Source organism: Biomphalaria glabrata, chromosome 4 (genome assembly GCF_947242115.1).
Source record: "Biomphalaria glabrata chromosome 4, xgBioGlab47.1, whole genome shotgun sequence".
Taxonomy (NCBI): Eukaryota; Metazoa; Mollusca; class Gastropoda; family Planorbidae; genus Biomphalaria; species Biomphalaria glabrata.
In genome coordinates this window covers 29,980,986-29,995,459 of record NC_074714.1, presented here as the reverse complement: position 1 = coordinate 29,995,459, position 14,474 = coordinate 29,980,986, and the positions used below count along the sequence as shown (strand labels likewise).

The following is a 14,474-nucleotide window of genomic DNA, read 5'->3' as shown; positions in this document are numbered from 1 at the left end:
AAATTTTCCGAAATGTTTTTTTCCTTGAGACCCTTTACAAAACAACTGGGGTACCACACAAGATCTGTCAATCTTCTTTCTCCATTTTTATCATTCATTTTTCTTTGATAGAATTTCATTCTTATGTTCTTTCTGAAAATGTTTAAACCTGCCTGGCTGGACTACTTCGGGGGCCGATTTTGAGTATGTGTTTCCACACAAACTGTCTTTGTTACCTTGTTTTTATTTATTTTGTCATTCATAGATCTAGAGACGAACCTCATTTAGAATAACCCATCTCCACGCGCCGTATTACTTTCCACACACACACACCCTTTGAATGGGCCCTTAAGGGTCTATTCACTGGGACCATTTTTAGCTGGATCTAGTGATAGCCGTTTTAAAATTGTGTTTATATGTGTGTGTGTGGCATTTTACGTCTCCAGGAACGACTATTTCCCTTTGTAACTTATCATGTGACTAAAGAGGCCAATCCTAGATAACACAGCTGAGGTCACAGGTTGGGCAGGCGCCGTTGCACGGTCACCCTTCTTTCTACTTCTGTTGTGTATAGCAGCAGCAATCCTGACTCTTCCTTTATGCTCGCTCTCCATGCTCGATCTATCCAGTGTCGATTTTTAAAGAGCTTCATGTCGCGTTTGCATACATCTGTATACCTGGTTGCTGAAAAGCATGACCAAGGCGTCTGCTGCTGATAACAGCGCGGATGTCCTGGCACCCTGCATTTTGCAGCACTTCCTCATTGGTTATTACAATATCAACTCGCTCTGGTCACAAGTTTATACACGTTATTTCTCCCACATCCAATCTTTGATCAAGCTGACGTTTTACACAATTATTTCTTTTACCTGAAAAAAAACAAGAATCGATTTTAAAAAAATAACCAATTAGTTGATTAGCTATTTTGTTTGATATCTCGAACAAGGGAAAGAAATTATACTTGACTGATGTGGTGAATTAGTCCCCTTTGTTCTTTGTAGAAAAGTTTGAAAGTAACAGTAGATAACTATAAAACCTTCTATTTTTATAAGCACATCCCTGGCACAGTGGTTAGTAGCTTGAGGAGGCTTTATATATATATATATATATATTTATATATATATAGGCCTATATACAGTGCTTTTTTTGTAAAAAAAAAAAAAAAATAGGTGCCGGTACTCAGTGATGGATTGCCTAACTTTTAACTACTAATAAATTAATAATAAACGTTAAAATGCAAGAAAAGGAATAATTTTTTTTCCACATTGAAAAAGGCTCCTGTTCGCCATACCGGTGCGTACCGTCAGAAAAAAAAATAACTGTACCGTATATATATATATATATTTATATATATATATATATATATATATATATTTATATATATATATATATATATATATATATATATATATATATATATATATATATATATATATATATATATATATATATGCACGCACATGCGTTTAAAAAGCAATCACGGTAATATTTACACAGATACCCGCCTTCTTTCTCCACCCACCCGTTTTCCAACTGGTCCAGACAAGTGATTAGGATCATAGCTCATTAAGAAAGCCAAACGCATGAAATTGCGCTAAACAAAAACAATTGGTAAAAATATTTGTAATCGCACAAATTTATAATTTCGTGACTGATTTTTTTGCTTTGATTTTGTTTATTATAGGTGAGATTTTAATGGTAAACCATCACAAACAAAAAATAATGCAAGCTACAGTTACCTAATCTCATGAGCGCAGCTAATAGGGATTTTGAGTTTAAAACACCCTCTTCAATATAAGACTAAAGCATACAATAGCAAAAACACAACAGATGGTTTTGAGTTTTGACGATAAACTATCTTTACTTAGGCCAATAACAAACTCCGGAAAACGGCTTACTTAAGGTGCAAATTTGACTTTGCTAGTCATTAAGATGTTTTAAAACCTGTTTTACAAAATCCTATATCTGATTTCATGAAGAAAAAAAACTCTAAGCAACAGTACAGTTCAAAAGTGTATGAATTATGGCAGGGGTGGGCAACATTTTTGTATCGAGGGCCGCATTAAAAAAAGTTTAGTAATTAGCGGGTGCATATATATATGTATGTATAATATAATATATATATATATATGTTAGAAAGATACGCTTGCTGTGTAGAATGTCTTTTAATTCATATATACACTGTATTACGATTTTTTTAAATTGCTGTTGTCTTTTTATATCACAATATCCCCACAAATATACAGTTGTACTTAATGTGCAGTATTTTACTTCTTACACTCGTGCATAATGTTTCTTAACTGTGAAACTATCTTACTAGTTGTTACCTCTGTGTGTGACTGCTGTCAAATTACAGTCTGTCAACATTGACCAGTGATTATACTTGTTTAGTTTCAACAAAAAATGCTTGCTCACTGAATGAGACAATTTATGTTCCGGAAGTTATATGTCGGGACGAGCGAAGCCTTCCCTTGTGGAGCATCATCAGAGAATGCTGACCACGTCCTTCAATGGTGCATACTAAATCAAGGGACCAGAACAAGACTCTCGAAAGACTATTTGGAGAACTACCTGATCTAGAAACCACTACGCGGTTCATCTCAGATATAGGATTACTGACCTGAACCCTTCAACATGTAAAATGAGATCGAAGAAGAAGAACTGGTGTATGTGTACCCAAATAGTGTGAACAGCAGCAAAGGTTTTTTAAGTGTGAAAATACAGCTTCTGGCACCCATAAAACTCCCGTGGTAGTGATGACTTGAACTTCTCTTTACTTTGAGTTATGTCCTCTGGAGCTGAATCGGCTTTTCTTAATAAGTGTTGTACTTATAATCATTTCACTAAAGATAGTTTCACCTTTCAGCAAAGGAAAATGACAAAACTTTTTTTTTTGCTTGCCTGTAGAAATGGGAAAGCCTTGTTTGAAAAGATTTAACATGCATTTACATTTCATATGTAAACAATCAATTGCAATAGCAATTCTAAAAAAAAAAAAAAACATGATATTTTGTCTTCCGCTCTTCATTAGAAATATTGGTAAAAGTTACAAGTCCTTCAAGTACCATAACAATTTCATCCTTGAGATTTTATATTCTTCTCCTTTGCCTTGCCCATGCTAAGCTAGCGGATACATTGGATTATTTTTTTTCATAAATCAGAACAACCCGTGGTTAACTCCCTTAGCTCTAGTAAGTTTGATTAGTATTGCATATTTTTACAATTTAATATTTAAATTAAATGCAGCTTTGTGCAGTTTCAACTTTATGGTTCTCAGTCAAAGATCGAGCTACATCAGTTGTTACACTTGCCATCTTGTTCCAACACTCAGACATTGTCTTGAATTGAGTGTATTGATGTATAGCCAATAAGCATAATCTTCGTTTACTTAAAACTTTTTTTAATGAGACAGTTTCAATAATTTATATAGATTTTTTTTTTAAATATTTGCATTTTTATATATCTACATACTGTGGGCACACCTGATTTCTGTAGGTGTCGGCGGGCCGCATAAAACCCCTAGGCGGGCCGCATGTGGCCCGCGGGCCGTAATTTGCCCACCCCTGAATTATGGTAATCAAAGACCCTTATGTAACTATTTGCAAACGACATAATTCTTAAAAGAAAAGCAGGAATCTGACATAGTCTACGTAACAGACATTTTTCATAAATTTAATGAGGTTAACTTGTAACTAAAAGGTGATAACCCAAATTTGATCAAAACAAAGTCACAATCTCAGTGTTTCTTGTGAGGACTAAATTATGAAGCATATTATACATTGGACGAGATGAAAAAATCACTATTTCCGAATTTAAAACAGGTCAAACATCATCTAATAGAGAAGTTATTATATTGAACCTAACTAAATTGAAACTCAATATTGAAATATTATTAGCAAAGCATCCCACCCACCTATAGGCGTTGATTAATTAATTTATTTATTTTTGTTTGTTTGGTCAATTAATGTATTTATGCTTCTATTTTTTTGTATTTTGCTTCATTTCAATTCGAATTTCATCAATGGATATAGAACTATAATATGGCCTAGAAATCAGTGGAAAAAAAAAACAAACTTATTTGAAGTTGATGGATCTTCTAAAATATCCAAAGGGTCTTCCAAAAACTGGAAAACATGGCAAGAGGTCTACACAAAATGTTTGGGCACCAGTGATGAGTCTATCTATATCAGGGTTTTTCGACCTGTGGGTCGCTGCCCCCTTGGGGGTCAAAAGACGATTCGCTAGGGGTCGCCTAAAGCCATCGAAAATATATTTTTTTTTTGGTCTATTCTAACGTGTAAAACTTGACATCGTACACATTTTTTTTCTGTGACATTTACAATTTTATTGTCAATCGAGTACCGGTATAAATAATGCAGAAAAATCAATCAGAATGAGTTCAAACATTTTCATTGTCGCAGCATAAATATTTGTAACAATTTAAATTAATTCATAAGGTAACGTGACACGATTTTGGTATGATATGGTGACGCCCTGACGTAATTGAAAAGCTTTTTCGTTTATAATTAATAATATTTAATCGTTGAGTAGTCCATGTTATTGACGGTAACATTTCATTATGGAACAAACAATTCACATGGATCTCGATCAAAAGAACGTTAAGAAAACAAAATATAATTTTAGACGTAAGGTTAGGTATATTAATTATGACGATTTAAAAAAAAAACAGTTTTCCTTTGGCCAAACTCTTGAAACGACTACATCAGCACGTGATGTATAAAAGAAAGTTGGTTCATTTTTGGGAAAGTTTAAAAATTTCTTGGGAAAATATTACTGGTGTCTGCACAAGTTTGCAAGTATGTTGGTCTGGATTTCAACATTTGGAAAAGAATTAGTCACCAAAAGTCATGAGAACTCATCGACAAATATTAGTAATGAAGACACTGCCACAAGAATTACTAGAAGCAGTAAAAAGTGTCACCCCAAGGATCAAACGATTTTTTTTTTTAAAATCTAATCCTACTATCTAACTTAAACTTTAGATTGGAAAACAAAGTTGGACGAAAACATGTTGCCAGAATAGAATAACGTATTGTAATGACCATGTTCTGTAGTGACTATGGTTGCGCACCAGCGCACGAGGATGGACTAAATGAACGGGGAGAGAGGAAGAGGAAGTGCGAGAAGATTGAGATTGGAACGGTTCTGGTTTTTTTTTTTTGGTGATCTATGTTGATTAAACTTTGTATTATCTTTGTTCCCATACCTCGTTGAGTTGCCTCCTTTAAATGTTGTAACATTGGTATCAGAAGTGCGATTATAGGCGACTCAACGAACGGGAGGTAAGTTAGTAATGGCTTCCCCTATTATGAAACAACTAGACCAACTCTTGATTAAAGAACTAAAACAAGAGCTTCGGTATCGAGGTCTAAAGCTTGGTGGTAGCAAGGAGACACTTACAGCTCGTCTCCGGCAGGCCCTGATTGAGGAAGAAGACCCGGACAGTTATCAATTCGAAGTAGGGCCAGATATAACTGAACTCCTAGGTAAGATGCAGGAAAAGATGGAACTCCTAGGTAAGATGCAGGAAAAGATGGATACACTTGATATAGGGATTAGAACCATGCAGGACAAAATAGACACACTCGATTCAGGTATCAGGACTGAATTGGTATCGGTTAACCAGAAAATAACCACGATGGAGATCACGATGAACCAGAGAGTCGATGTGGTAGAAAAAGACATAGAAGAACTGAAAGTTCAAGTTAGAGAAGGGCTCAGCAAGGCGCCGGTGAGTAATACAGGATCAATGTTACCCGAAGGGCTTGTAAAGATGAATACAGGATCAATGTTACCCGAAGGGCTTGTAAAGATGAAACCCCCTGTGTTTGATGGGTCCGTCTCCTGGTCAGTCTACAGAAGACAGTTTGAGGCAGCTGCTAAGGTCAACAAATGGGGCAGCGAGGAAGAAAAAGCGACCGCTCTAGTACTGGCCCTTAGAGGAAAGGCTTCCGAAGTAGTCCAATCCATTCCAAACCAGCAGGATTATGCTGCTCTCGTCCAGGCTATGGAGCACGAGGACGAGCACTTACAGGAAGTTTATAGGGTCCAGCTGAAGACCAGACAACAGCGGGTCAGTGAAACCCTACAAGAGCTAAAGACGGACATTGAACGACTTGCCCATCTGGCATACCCCACAGCAGCACAGGAGTTCCTCGAAGTAATCGTCACTGATGCCTTCATCGATGCCGTTCGAGATCCAGAGCTAAAAAAGGTTATTAGAGTTAGTGGCAAGCGTAAGGCCAGCGAAGCCCTTGTGTACGCTCTGTCCTACGAAGCCGCTAAGAACGCATCCATCAACAGTCATCATGGTCGGAGACTGGAAGTTCAGGAAGAAGATTTAACACAAGTACTCAGACGGATGACGGAGGTTCTTGAAGAGTATAAGCCAAGCCGGTCACAGGGAGCTCATCGTGCGACCAGGGTCCGTTGCTGGAACTGTGGTGAATCTGGGCATATACAAAGGATGTGTAGAAGAACACCTAATCAGCAAGAAGCGACTCAGCACAGATCAGAAACGGGTGCATGGCCTGGAGCCAATGGCTATCAGGAAAACTAACATTCGTCGGCTTCAAGGGGCAGAAACCGGCGATCCAGGAAATGGGAGTCCCTGTCAATGTCACTCCAATAGCTGTGCTGGGAAAGAGTAGGAGTCTTATAGTAGAAGGAAGGATTGGAATTCGGAAGTATCGGTTTCTCATAGACACTGGTGCTTCACGTTCAGTCATTCGGCCAAATGTCGCAAACAGCCTTACAAATGTGAGCCTTTTCTCCCTGAAAACAACCAGTGGAGAACTGATGCCCATAAAAGGACTGGCGAACTTAGAATTTGAGCTGGGGTGTCAGTCATTCGTGCATGAATTTTTGATAGCAAACATAACTGATGATTGCATTTTAGGTCTAGATTTTCTACAGAAATTTGGATTTTCCATTAACATTAGCGGAGGAACTTTGTTGTATGGAAATGTGGAGATTCCTTTGTTAGGTGATAGTGAAGAAGGAAACAATCGAATGATGAAAATACTATTGACGGAGGATACAAATCTGCCTGCACAGTCCGAATCAATTATTTGGGGAAAGTTAGAGAACGGACATGAAAAGTCGGGAACGGCGCTAATCGAAGGAACGGAAGACAATTACGACGGAGTGGCTGTAGGGAAAACGCTGGTCATGATCGGTTAAGATCATCAGAGAGTACCTGTCAGAATCATGAACCTTGGTTTGAGGGAGAAGCATCTACGAAGGGATAGTTACATTGCTAAATGCCATACAATCGACCTAATTAAGAATTGCAACATTAACAACGTTTCTTTTACGCCCACTGAATCGGTCAACCCTCAAATTACCAGGCTTTTGACAGAAACCAAGGCGAACCTATCTGAAGAGCAGTATAGCAAAGCTAAAGAGTTGATAATGAAATTTGCAGACATCTTTCCATCTGATGAGTCAGAATGCGGAAGAACAGACATGGTACAACATTGAATCGATACTGGAATAAATAGACCGATTCGGCAGCCACCACGCCGCCTTCCTCTCGCAAAACAACAGGAGGCTACAGACCTGATAGAACAAATGAGACAGCAAGGGGTCATAGAGCCCTCTAATGGCCCTTGGTGTTCACCAATCGTCCTAGTAAAAAAAAAAGATGGATCCATGCGATTTTGTGTAGACTACAGAGCACTTAATGAAGTCACGCATAAAGATAGCTATCCACTCCCAAGAAAAGACGATACCTTGGATACGCTTGCTGGATCACAGATTTTTTCTACTCTTGATCTAAAGAGCGGATACTGGCAGGTGGGAATGCATCCTGAGGATAAAGAGAAAACGGCTTTCTCTGCTGGCAACGGTCTTTGGCAGTTCACTGTGATGCCTTTTGGTCTCTGTAATGCTCCCGCAACTTTTGAAAGATTGATGGAGCGCATTTTACAGGGACTTCATTGGAACACGTGTCTTGTATACCTGGATGACATTATAGTCACTGGTAGGATGTTTGAAGAGCATCTGGCAAATCTACATGAAGTTTTTGGACGGATCAGGAATGCGGGTATGAAAATCAATCCAAAGAAGTGCTCGTTTTTCAGGAAGAGTGTCAAATATCTTGGCCACATAGTATCAGGGGACGGCATCAGCACTGATCCTGACAAGACTGAGGCAGTAAAACGTTGGCCTACACCATCCAATATTCGAGAACTAAGAAGTTTTTTAGGACACTGTACGTACTATAGACGGTTTGTGCCAAATTTCTCCAATATATGTGCACCCCTTCATCGATTGACAGAACAAAAGAGATCATTCAACTGGACACAGGAGTGTCAAGAGTCCTTTGAAATGTTAAAAGACACACTTGTCTCATCCTCCATACTTGCCTATCCGATACCAGGCATGACGTTCATTTTGGATACGGATGCAAGCAATACCGGAATAGGCGCCGTCCTTTCCCAAAAGATTGATGGAACGGAACGAGTCATCGCTTACTTCAGTCGAAGTTTGTCAAAGGCTGAAAGGAACTACTGTGTCATAAGACGTGAACTCCTGGCCGCCGTCGATTCAATAAAACATTTTCATAAGTACCTTTATGGGCAGAAATTTATTTTAAGGACAGATCACGCAGCAATACAATGGCTTCTTTCTTTTAAGTGCCCTGAAGGTCAGGTCGCTAGGTGGATCGAACGTCTGCAAACCTATGAATTTGAAATTCACCATCGAAAAGGACTAATTCACCAGAATGCTGATGCGCTATCTCGACGACCTTGCAAAACAGAATGTAAACAGTGTAAGAAAGCTGAGGGAAAGGAAGAGATAATCGATTGTCATCGTTTGGACCTGAATGTTTTAGGACCTTGGTCTGATGAGAATATCCGAGAGGATCAGCTGAAAGATGAGGATCTGGCAATCGTTCTTGTTTGGAAGGAGAAGGGAATACGGCCAGATTGGCAACACATTGCTGAAAAGGGGGCTGCCATGAAGGCGTACTGGGCACAATGGGACTCAATGGTAGTGGAAAACGGTGTTCTTAAGCGAATGTGGGAATCTACTGATGGGACATTAACACGATTACAAATAGTTCTCCCAAAAGTTAGAATCCAAGAAGTACTCCAAGAGTTGCACAATGGTTCCACGGGTGGTCACTTGGGTATTAACAAGACGTTGGAGAAAGTGAGACAAAGGTTTTATTGGTGTCGGTACAAGGAGGACGTAGAGGATTGGTGCAGAAGATGTGATCGATGTGCAGCAACCAAAGGCCCGCAACGTCGGACAAGGGGACCCTACAACAGTACAACGTAGGTGTTCCATTCGAAAGAATCGCACTGGATATAGCTGGCCCGTTTCCTGAGACACTAAAAGGCAACAGATATATTCTAGTAATAATGGACTATTTTAGTAAATGGCCTGAGGCTTTCGCGATACCAAACCAAGAAACCACAACAATAGTCGATATTTTAGTGGAACACTGGATTAGCCGCTTTGGTGTACCTATGGAACTACATTCAGATCAAGGACGCAACTTTGAATCCAAGTTATTCCAGGAGATTTGTAAAATCTTAAAAATTGAAAAGACTCGAACAACGCCACTTCGCCCTCAGTCAGACGGGATGGTGGAACGCTTTAATCGCACATTGATACAACACTTGGCTAAGATGACAGTAGAACAGCAAAACGATTGGGATGACTACATTCCTCTATTCCTCATGTCTTATAGAGGAGCCGTTCATGCAACCACTGGTTATACGCCAGCCAAATTATTATTTGGTCGGGAACTTCGGCTGCCAGCAGACCTCTTATTCGGGTTGCCAGGAGAAAAACAAACGACAGCTAGCGAATACGTAACAGAACTTAGGGGGAGACTTGAGAGGGTTCATGCACTTGCAATGAGTAGGATAAAAGACAGTAGCGACCTCATGAAGACCAGATATCGAGATATGATAGACGAGCCAATTCTACTGGGTTTGTAGAGCATGATCTCGTTTGGCTGTACAACCCAAAGAGAAGGAAGGGAAGATCGCCTAAATTACAAAAGGATTGGGAAGGTCCGTATCGGATTGTGAAGAGAATCAACGACGTGGTGTACCGTATCCAGAGGGGTCCTCGAACTAAATGCAAGGTGGTACACGTCGATCGGTTGTATCGGTATTGTGGAGAGGAGAGAGGAACAGAGTCAGTTCGGGACGAACAGACATAAGAAGGGGGCAGTGTAATGACCATGTTCTGTAGTGACTCTATGGTTGCGCACCAGCGCACGATAATGGACTAAATGAACGGGGAGAGAGGAAGAGGAAGTGCGAGAAGATTGAGATTGGAACGGTTCTTGTTTTTTTTTGGTGATCTATGTTGATTAAATTTTGTATTATCTTTGTTTCCATACCTCGTTGAGTTGCCTCCTTTAAATGTTGTAACAGTATGTTTCATGATAAAACATATCACGTTTGCAATACATATCAGATACTACATAAGAATTATGATTTATTATTTTATTATGCTTATCAACGAAAATAATTTTACGGTTGTGACACTCGCTGCATAGTGCCAATAGTTTTAAAAAGGTTGAGAACCAATAACTGATCTAGACTAAAGATATATGGAGAGAGTTACTTCCCTGGTAGGGACGTCACTCTGTCAAAAACAAACAATTTACTAATCTAGATTAGACATCGAGATCTAGATTATTCATTATTCTAGATTAGATTATGTTATGTATCTCTCTAGATCTAGAACTAGAATCTGATCTAGATGCCTAGTATAGGGTAATTTCTATAGATTCTAGATCTAGACACATTGTTTCCACTACAGTGAGTAATTACTAAAAATAAGTTAAATAAGCATAAGTAAGCCTTCATAAGGTTAGTCAAGTCAGTGTCACGAGTGTCGGAGTGAGTCAGTGAGTGTGACGAGTGGATCTGAGTGACACACAGTGACACTGACAGTGAGTCTGATGACTGATGGATTCTCTAGTCAACTGTCTAAGTCGAGATAGATCTAGATTTCTAGATCTACACATTAACACAGTGTACACTTGGTGATGATGATACTATAGTTTGATACTACAGATGACTTTACTACTTTACAGACTTTACTGAGATAGATCTAGTCATTCTAGTGACATCTAGACTTTTATCTAGTCTAGCCAGTGCCAGTGACGTAACAAAAAGCCAGTCTTAGTCTAGGACTAGGTGGAAGTCTAGTATTGCAGTAGATTATAAATAAGTACTAAAACTAAAAGCCAGATGTATTCAAACACGACATGAAGCTCTTCAAAATCGACACTAGTGTCACTAGCAGCTGAGAAAAAGTAGCACTGGATAGATCCACATGGAGAAAGGGAGAAAAATCTGACCCAGGAAACTACAGACCAGTATCACTTACCAGCATCACATGTAAAATCCTAGAACACATAATATGTAGCAACATCATAAACCACTTAGACAAACATAATGTCCTCACCCTATACCAACATGGCTTTAGGAAATATAGATCATGTGAAACACAACTGATAGGACTAATTGATGATTTTTCAAAAGGTTTAGATAATAGTGAACAAATAGATGCTATCTTACTAGATTTTTCCAAGGCTTTTGACAAAGTTCACCACCATAGTTTGCTTAAAAAAATTAAAATATTTCGGCATTAATGGTCCACTGCATCAGTGGATTAAAGATTTTCTGATAGGGAGAGAACAAACTGTAATAATAAATGCTCTAAATCAACACCCATAACAGTAAACTCAGGTGTACCTCAAGGACAAGGAACAGTCTTGGGTCCACTACTATTCTTAATTTACATAAAGTCAGAATATTTGCAGACAATTGTATAATATATAGAATAATAAAAACAACACAAGACACAGATATTTTACAAAGAGAATTAGATAAATTACAGAGATGGGAATCAAATTGGAGCATGTCTTTCCAAGCAGAAAAATGTCAGTTGTTAAGAGTAACAAAAAAACTAAAACAAATTAATTCCACTTATCTTATTCATGGCAAACCAGTAACACAGACTAAAAACGCAAAATACCAAGGTGTTATAATAAATGAAAAACTGTCATGGAATCCACATATTGATGAAACTATAAAAAAATCCAACAAAGCATTAGGGTTTATTAAAAGAAATTTCTATAAATTAAATAAGAACATAAAACTAAAATGTTATTTAACCTTGGTTAGGCCAATAATAGAATATATATGCATCCTCCCTTTGGGACCCCTCAACTCAAGAAAACATTAAGAAACTGGAACAGACACAAAATAGGGCAGTGAGATTCATAACAAACGAATATTCACATTTGACTAGAGTAACACCATTAGTAAAATCACTAAATTTAGAAAGCCTTCAGGACAGAAGACTCAAAAGTAAAGTAGCAATTATACATAAAACACTGAACCATAATCTTCAAATACAAAAACAAAATTAATAAAATACTCTGAAAGACACAAAGATAAAGGCATGTTCCTCATCCCATATGCTAGGACAAATTTGTACAAATACTCCTTCTTCCCTAGCGCTATTAGAGCATGGAATGGGTTGCCTGAGCTAGCCAGGAAAACCAGTGACTTGGCAGAATTTAAGTCATTGGTTAATATGCATGACTAAATGCATGACACGTAGGACGTAATCATCTTCTTTTTTGAAGTAACGTCTGTATTATATAAGATAAGATGGAGAGAGAGCATTTAAAGGAAGGATCTCGGATTGCAAATGCCATACACAACAGAAGCAGAAAGAAGGGTGAAAATGCAACAGCGCCTGGTGATAACATATCCTCAACCTGCGACCGCAGCTGTGTATCAAGAATTGGCCTCTTTAGTCACACAAAACGTGACAAGAAGTTGCAAAGGGAAAAGGTTGTTTCTTGAGACGTAAAATGCCACAGAGTACTAAAAGTAGATAGATCTAGATGATAGATCTATAACATAATATGAGTGTTTCTCCAGTACTGGTTACAACTAGGTGTTGGTTCACTAAAAAGTCAGTATTTCATAAGATTGTTATTCAAATGTGACAATTTACATTACATTGCATTAAGAAATGGTTAATCTATAAATTTTGATATTTTGAGCTCATAAGGTGCTAGGGAAATATTGAAATTGTAAAAAATGTGTGAAATTACTACCCAAAATGGCGGCTTTTGATGTAACACGGAACACCATGGTATGATTGAATTAATATCGTACTAAAACCAAGGGGCATAAAACTTCCATCTTTGTTGGGATATGTTAACAAGATCCTCATATTTCAATGTCATTATTTAGTTTTTCTCAAGGTTATCAAAATATTGATTAAACACGGCCACAAAAATGTGTTTGAGGCTCATTGCGATGTGTCCCACTTTATACGGAATTACAATCCTCTATGAATTGTAAACAAGAAATAAATAATATGCTCAACATTGCATTTCTGTTACAACAAGCATTAAAGATTTCTTTTAAAGTATTTTTTTTTCTTAAAAGCTTTCTAAACATGCATAACGAGCTTAAAATAGGTCGAGGTGTCCCAAATGAAGCGCCTGCGCTGCGTGTGTTAAGAATGGGATTATTTTTCCCACGACACTACCTTTTATGAATGAGAGTTCTTTTGAGCATCACAGGTATTGTGTAGAACAAAAGAAGTGCCGTTTCCGCTGGAAATACTAGCGTAGTAATTAACAGGAGTACTTAAACAATAGCGTGTCCCACAATTAACCGTTGATGCGCCTCAAGCATCGACCCGATCAATCGCCGGCAATCTTGCACAAAAATCTCATTTAATCTGTCTTTTGTGATCTTTTGTGAATCAACAACCCATCAGGTACGTAGATATTTCATTATTCTACTCAAATTTAAGCTTATTACAAATAAGTTTGATTGCAATATCCTAATCAAAGTGCTTTTTTATTACGAGGTTACTAAATTTAACCATTCAATCATGACGTCACGTGAAGCGGCTTGAATACAATTTAGTCTTAAATCATAAAGTTAATCTATTTTAAAGCCAGTTACTAAACAAAAAGTTTATATTTCTAAAACAATTATGTTGATGATGTAATAGTAGACGTGTGTAGGGATTTAAAATAATTAATTTGTTTTTATTTTGAGAAGTAAATTGGATTAGGCTTTGAGGCGCTCCATGGGACCCTGTGTTGGTGTTTTCCATGCATAAATTATGGCGTCACATGTAGCGTCTAATACAAGTTCAGGATTTGTTAAGTTTTCTGTATTCATGGAAAGTTTCAATTGAGATTAAATGATTTTAATATATGTAATAAACTATTTTCATAATCATTTTAAATGAACATTTTTTTTTTTGACATCTTTCATTTTATATTTTTTGTAAATTTACTTTACATCATTTGGGGCGTTTCAGTGGACACTACTCCGTTTGGTGTCCTAGTTTGCGTCTGTTAAGTCCAAATAGATTTTAGTGATATTTTGTTAAAGATTTTACAGTGTCAGGTAATATTAGCTACATCTAAAAGAAATAAAGCGGTACTGTTTAAG

The 14,474-nt window shown here is 37.7% G+C and overlaps 1 protein-coding gene across 1 annotated transcript; it reads left to right on the top strand.

Annotated features, from left to right (window-relative positions):
- Positions 1-5,293: 5,293 nt before the first annotated feature.
- On the top strand, positions 5,294-6,559 carry LOC129925634 (uncharacterized). The gene is made up of 2 exons (XM_056025304.1): positions 5,294-5,486; positions 5,517-6,559. Exons 1-2 carry the CDS (start codon positions 5,294-5,296, stop codon positions 6,557-6,559), a joined length of 1,236 nt encoding a protein of 411 aa, XP_055881279.1.
- Positions 6,560-14,474: the final 7,915 nt, after the last annotated feature.

Bases quoted from the DNA above. Each gene is read 5' to 3' on its own strand.
- LOC129925634 (XM_056025304.1), top strand. From the start codon at position 5,294: ATGGCTTCCCCTATTATGAAACAACTAGACCAACTCTTGATTAAAGAA. The intron at 5,487-5,516 runs GTAAGATGCAGG...TGGAACTCCTAG, and splicing joins AGATATAACTGAACTCCTAG to GTAAGATGCAGGAAAAGATG.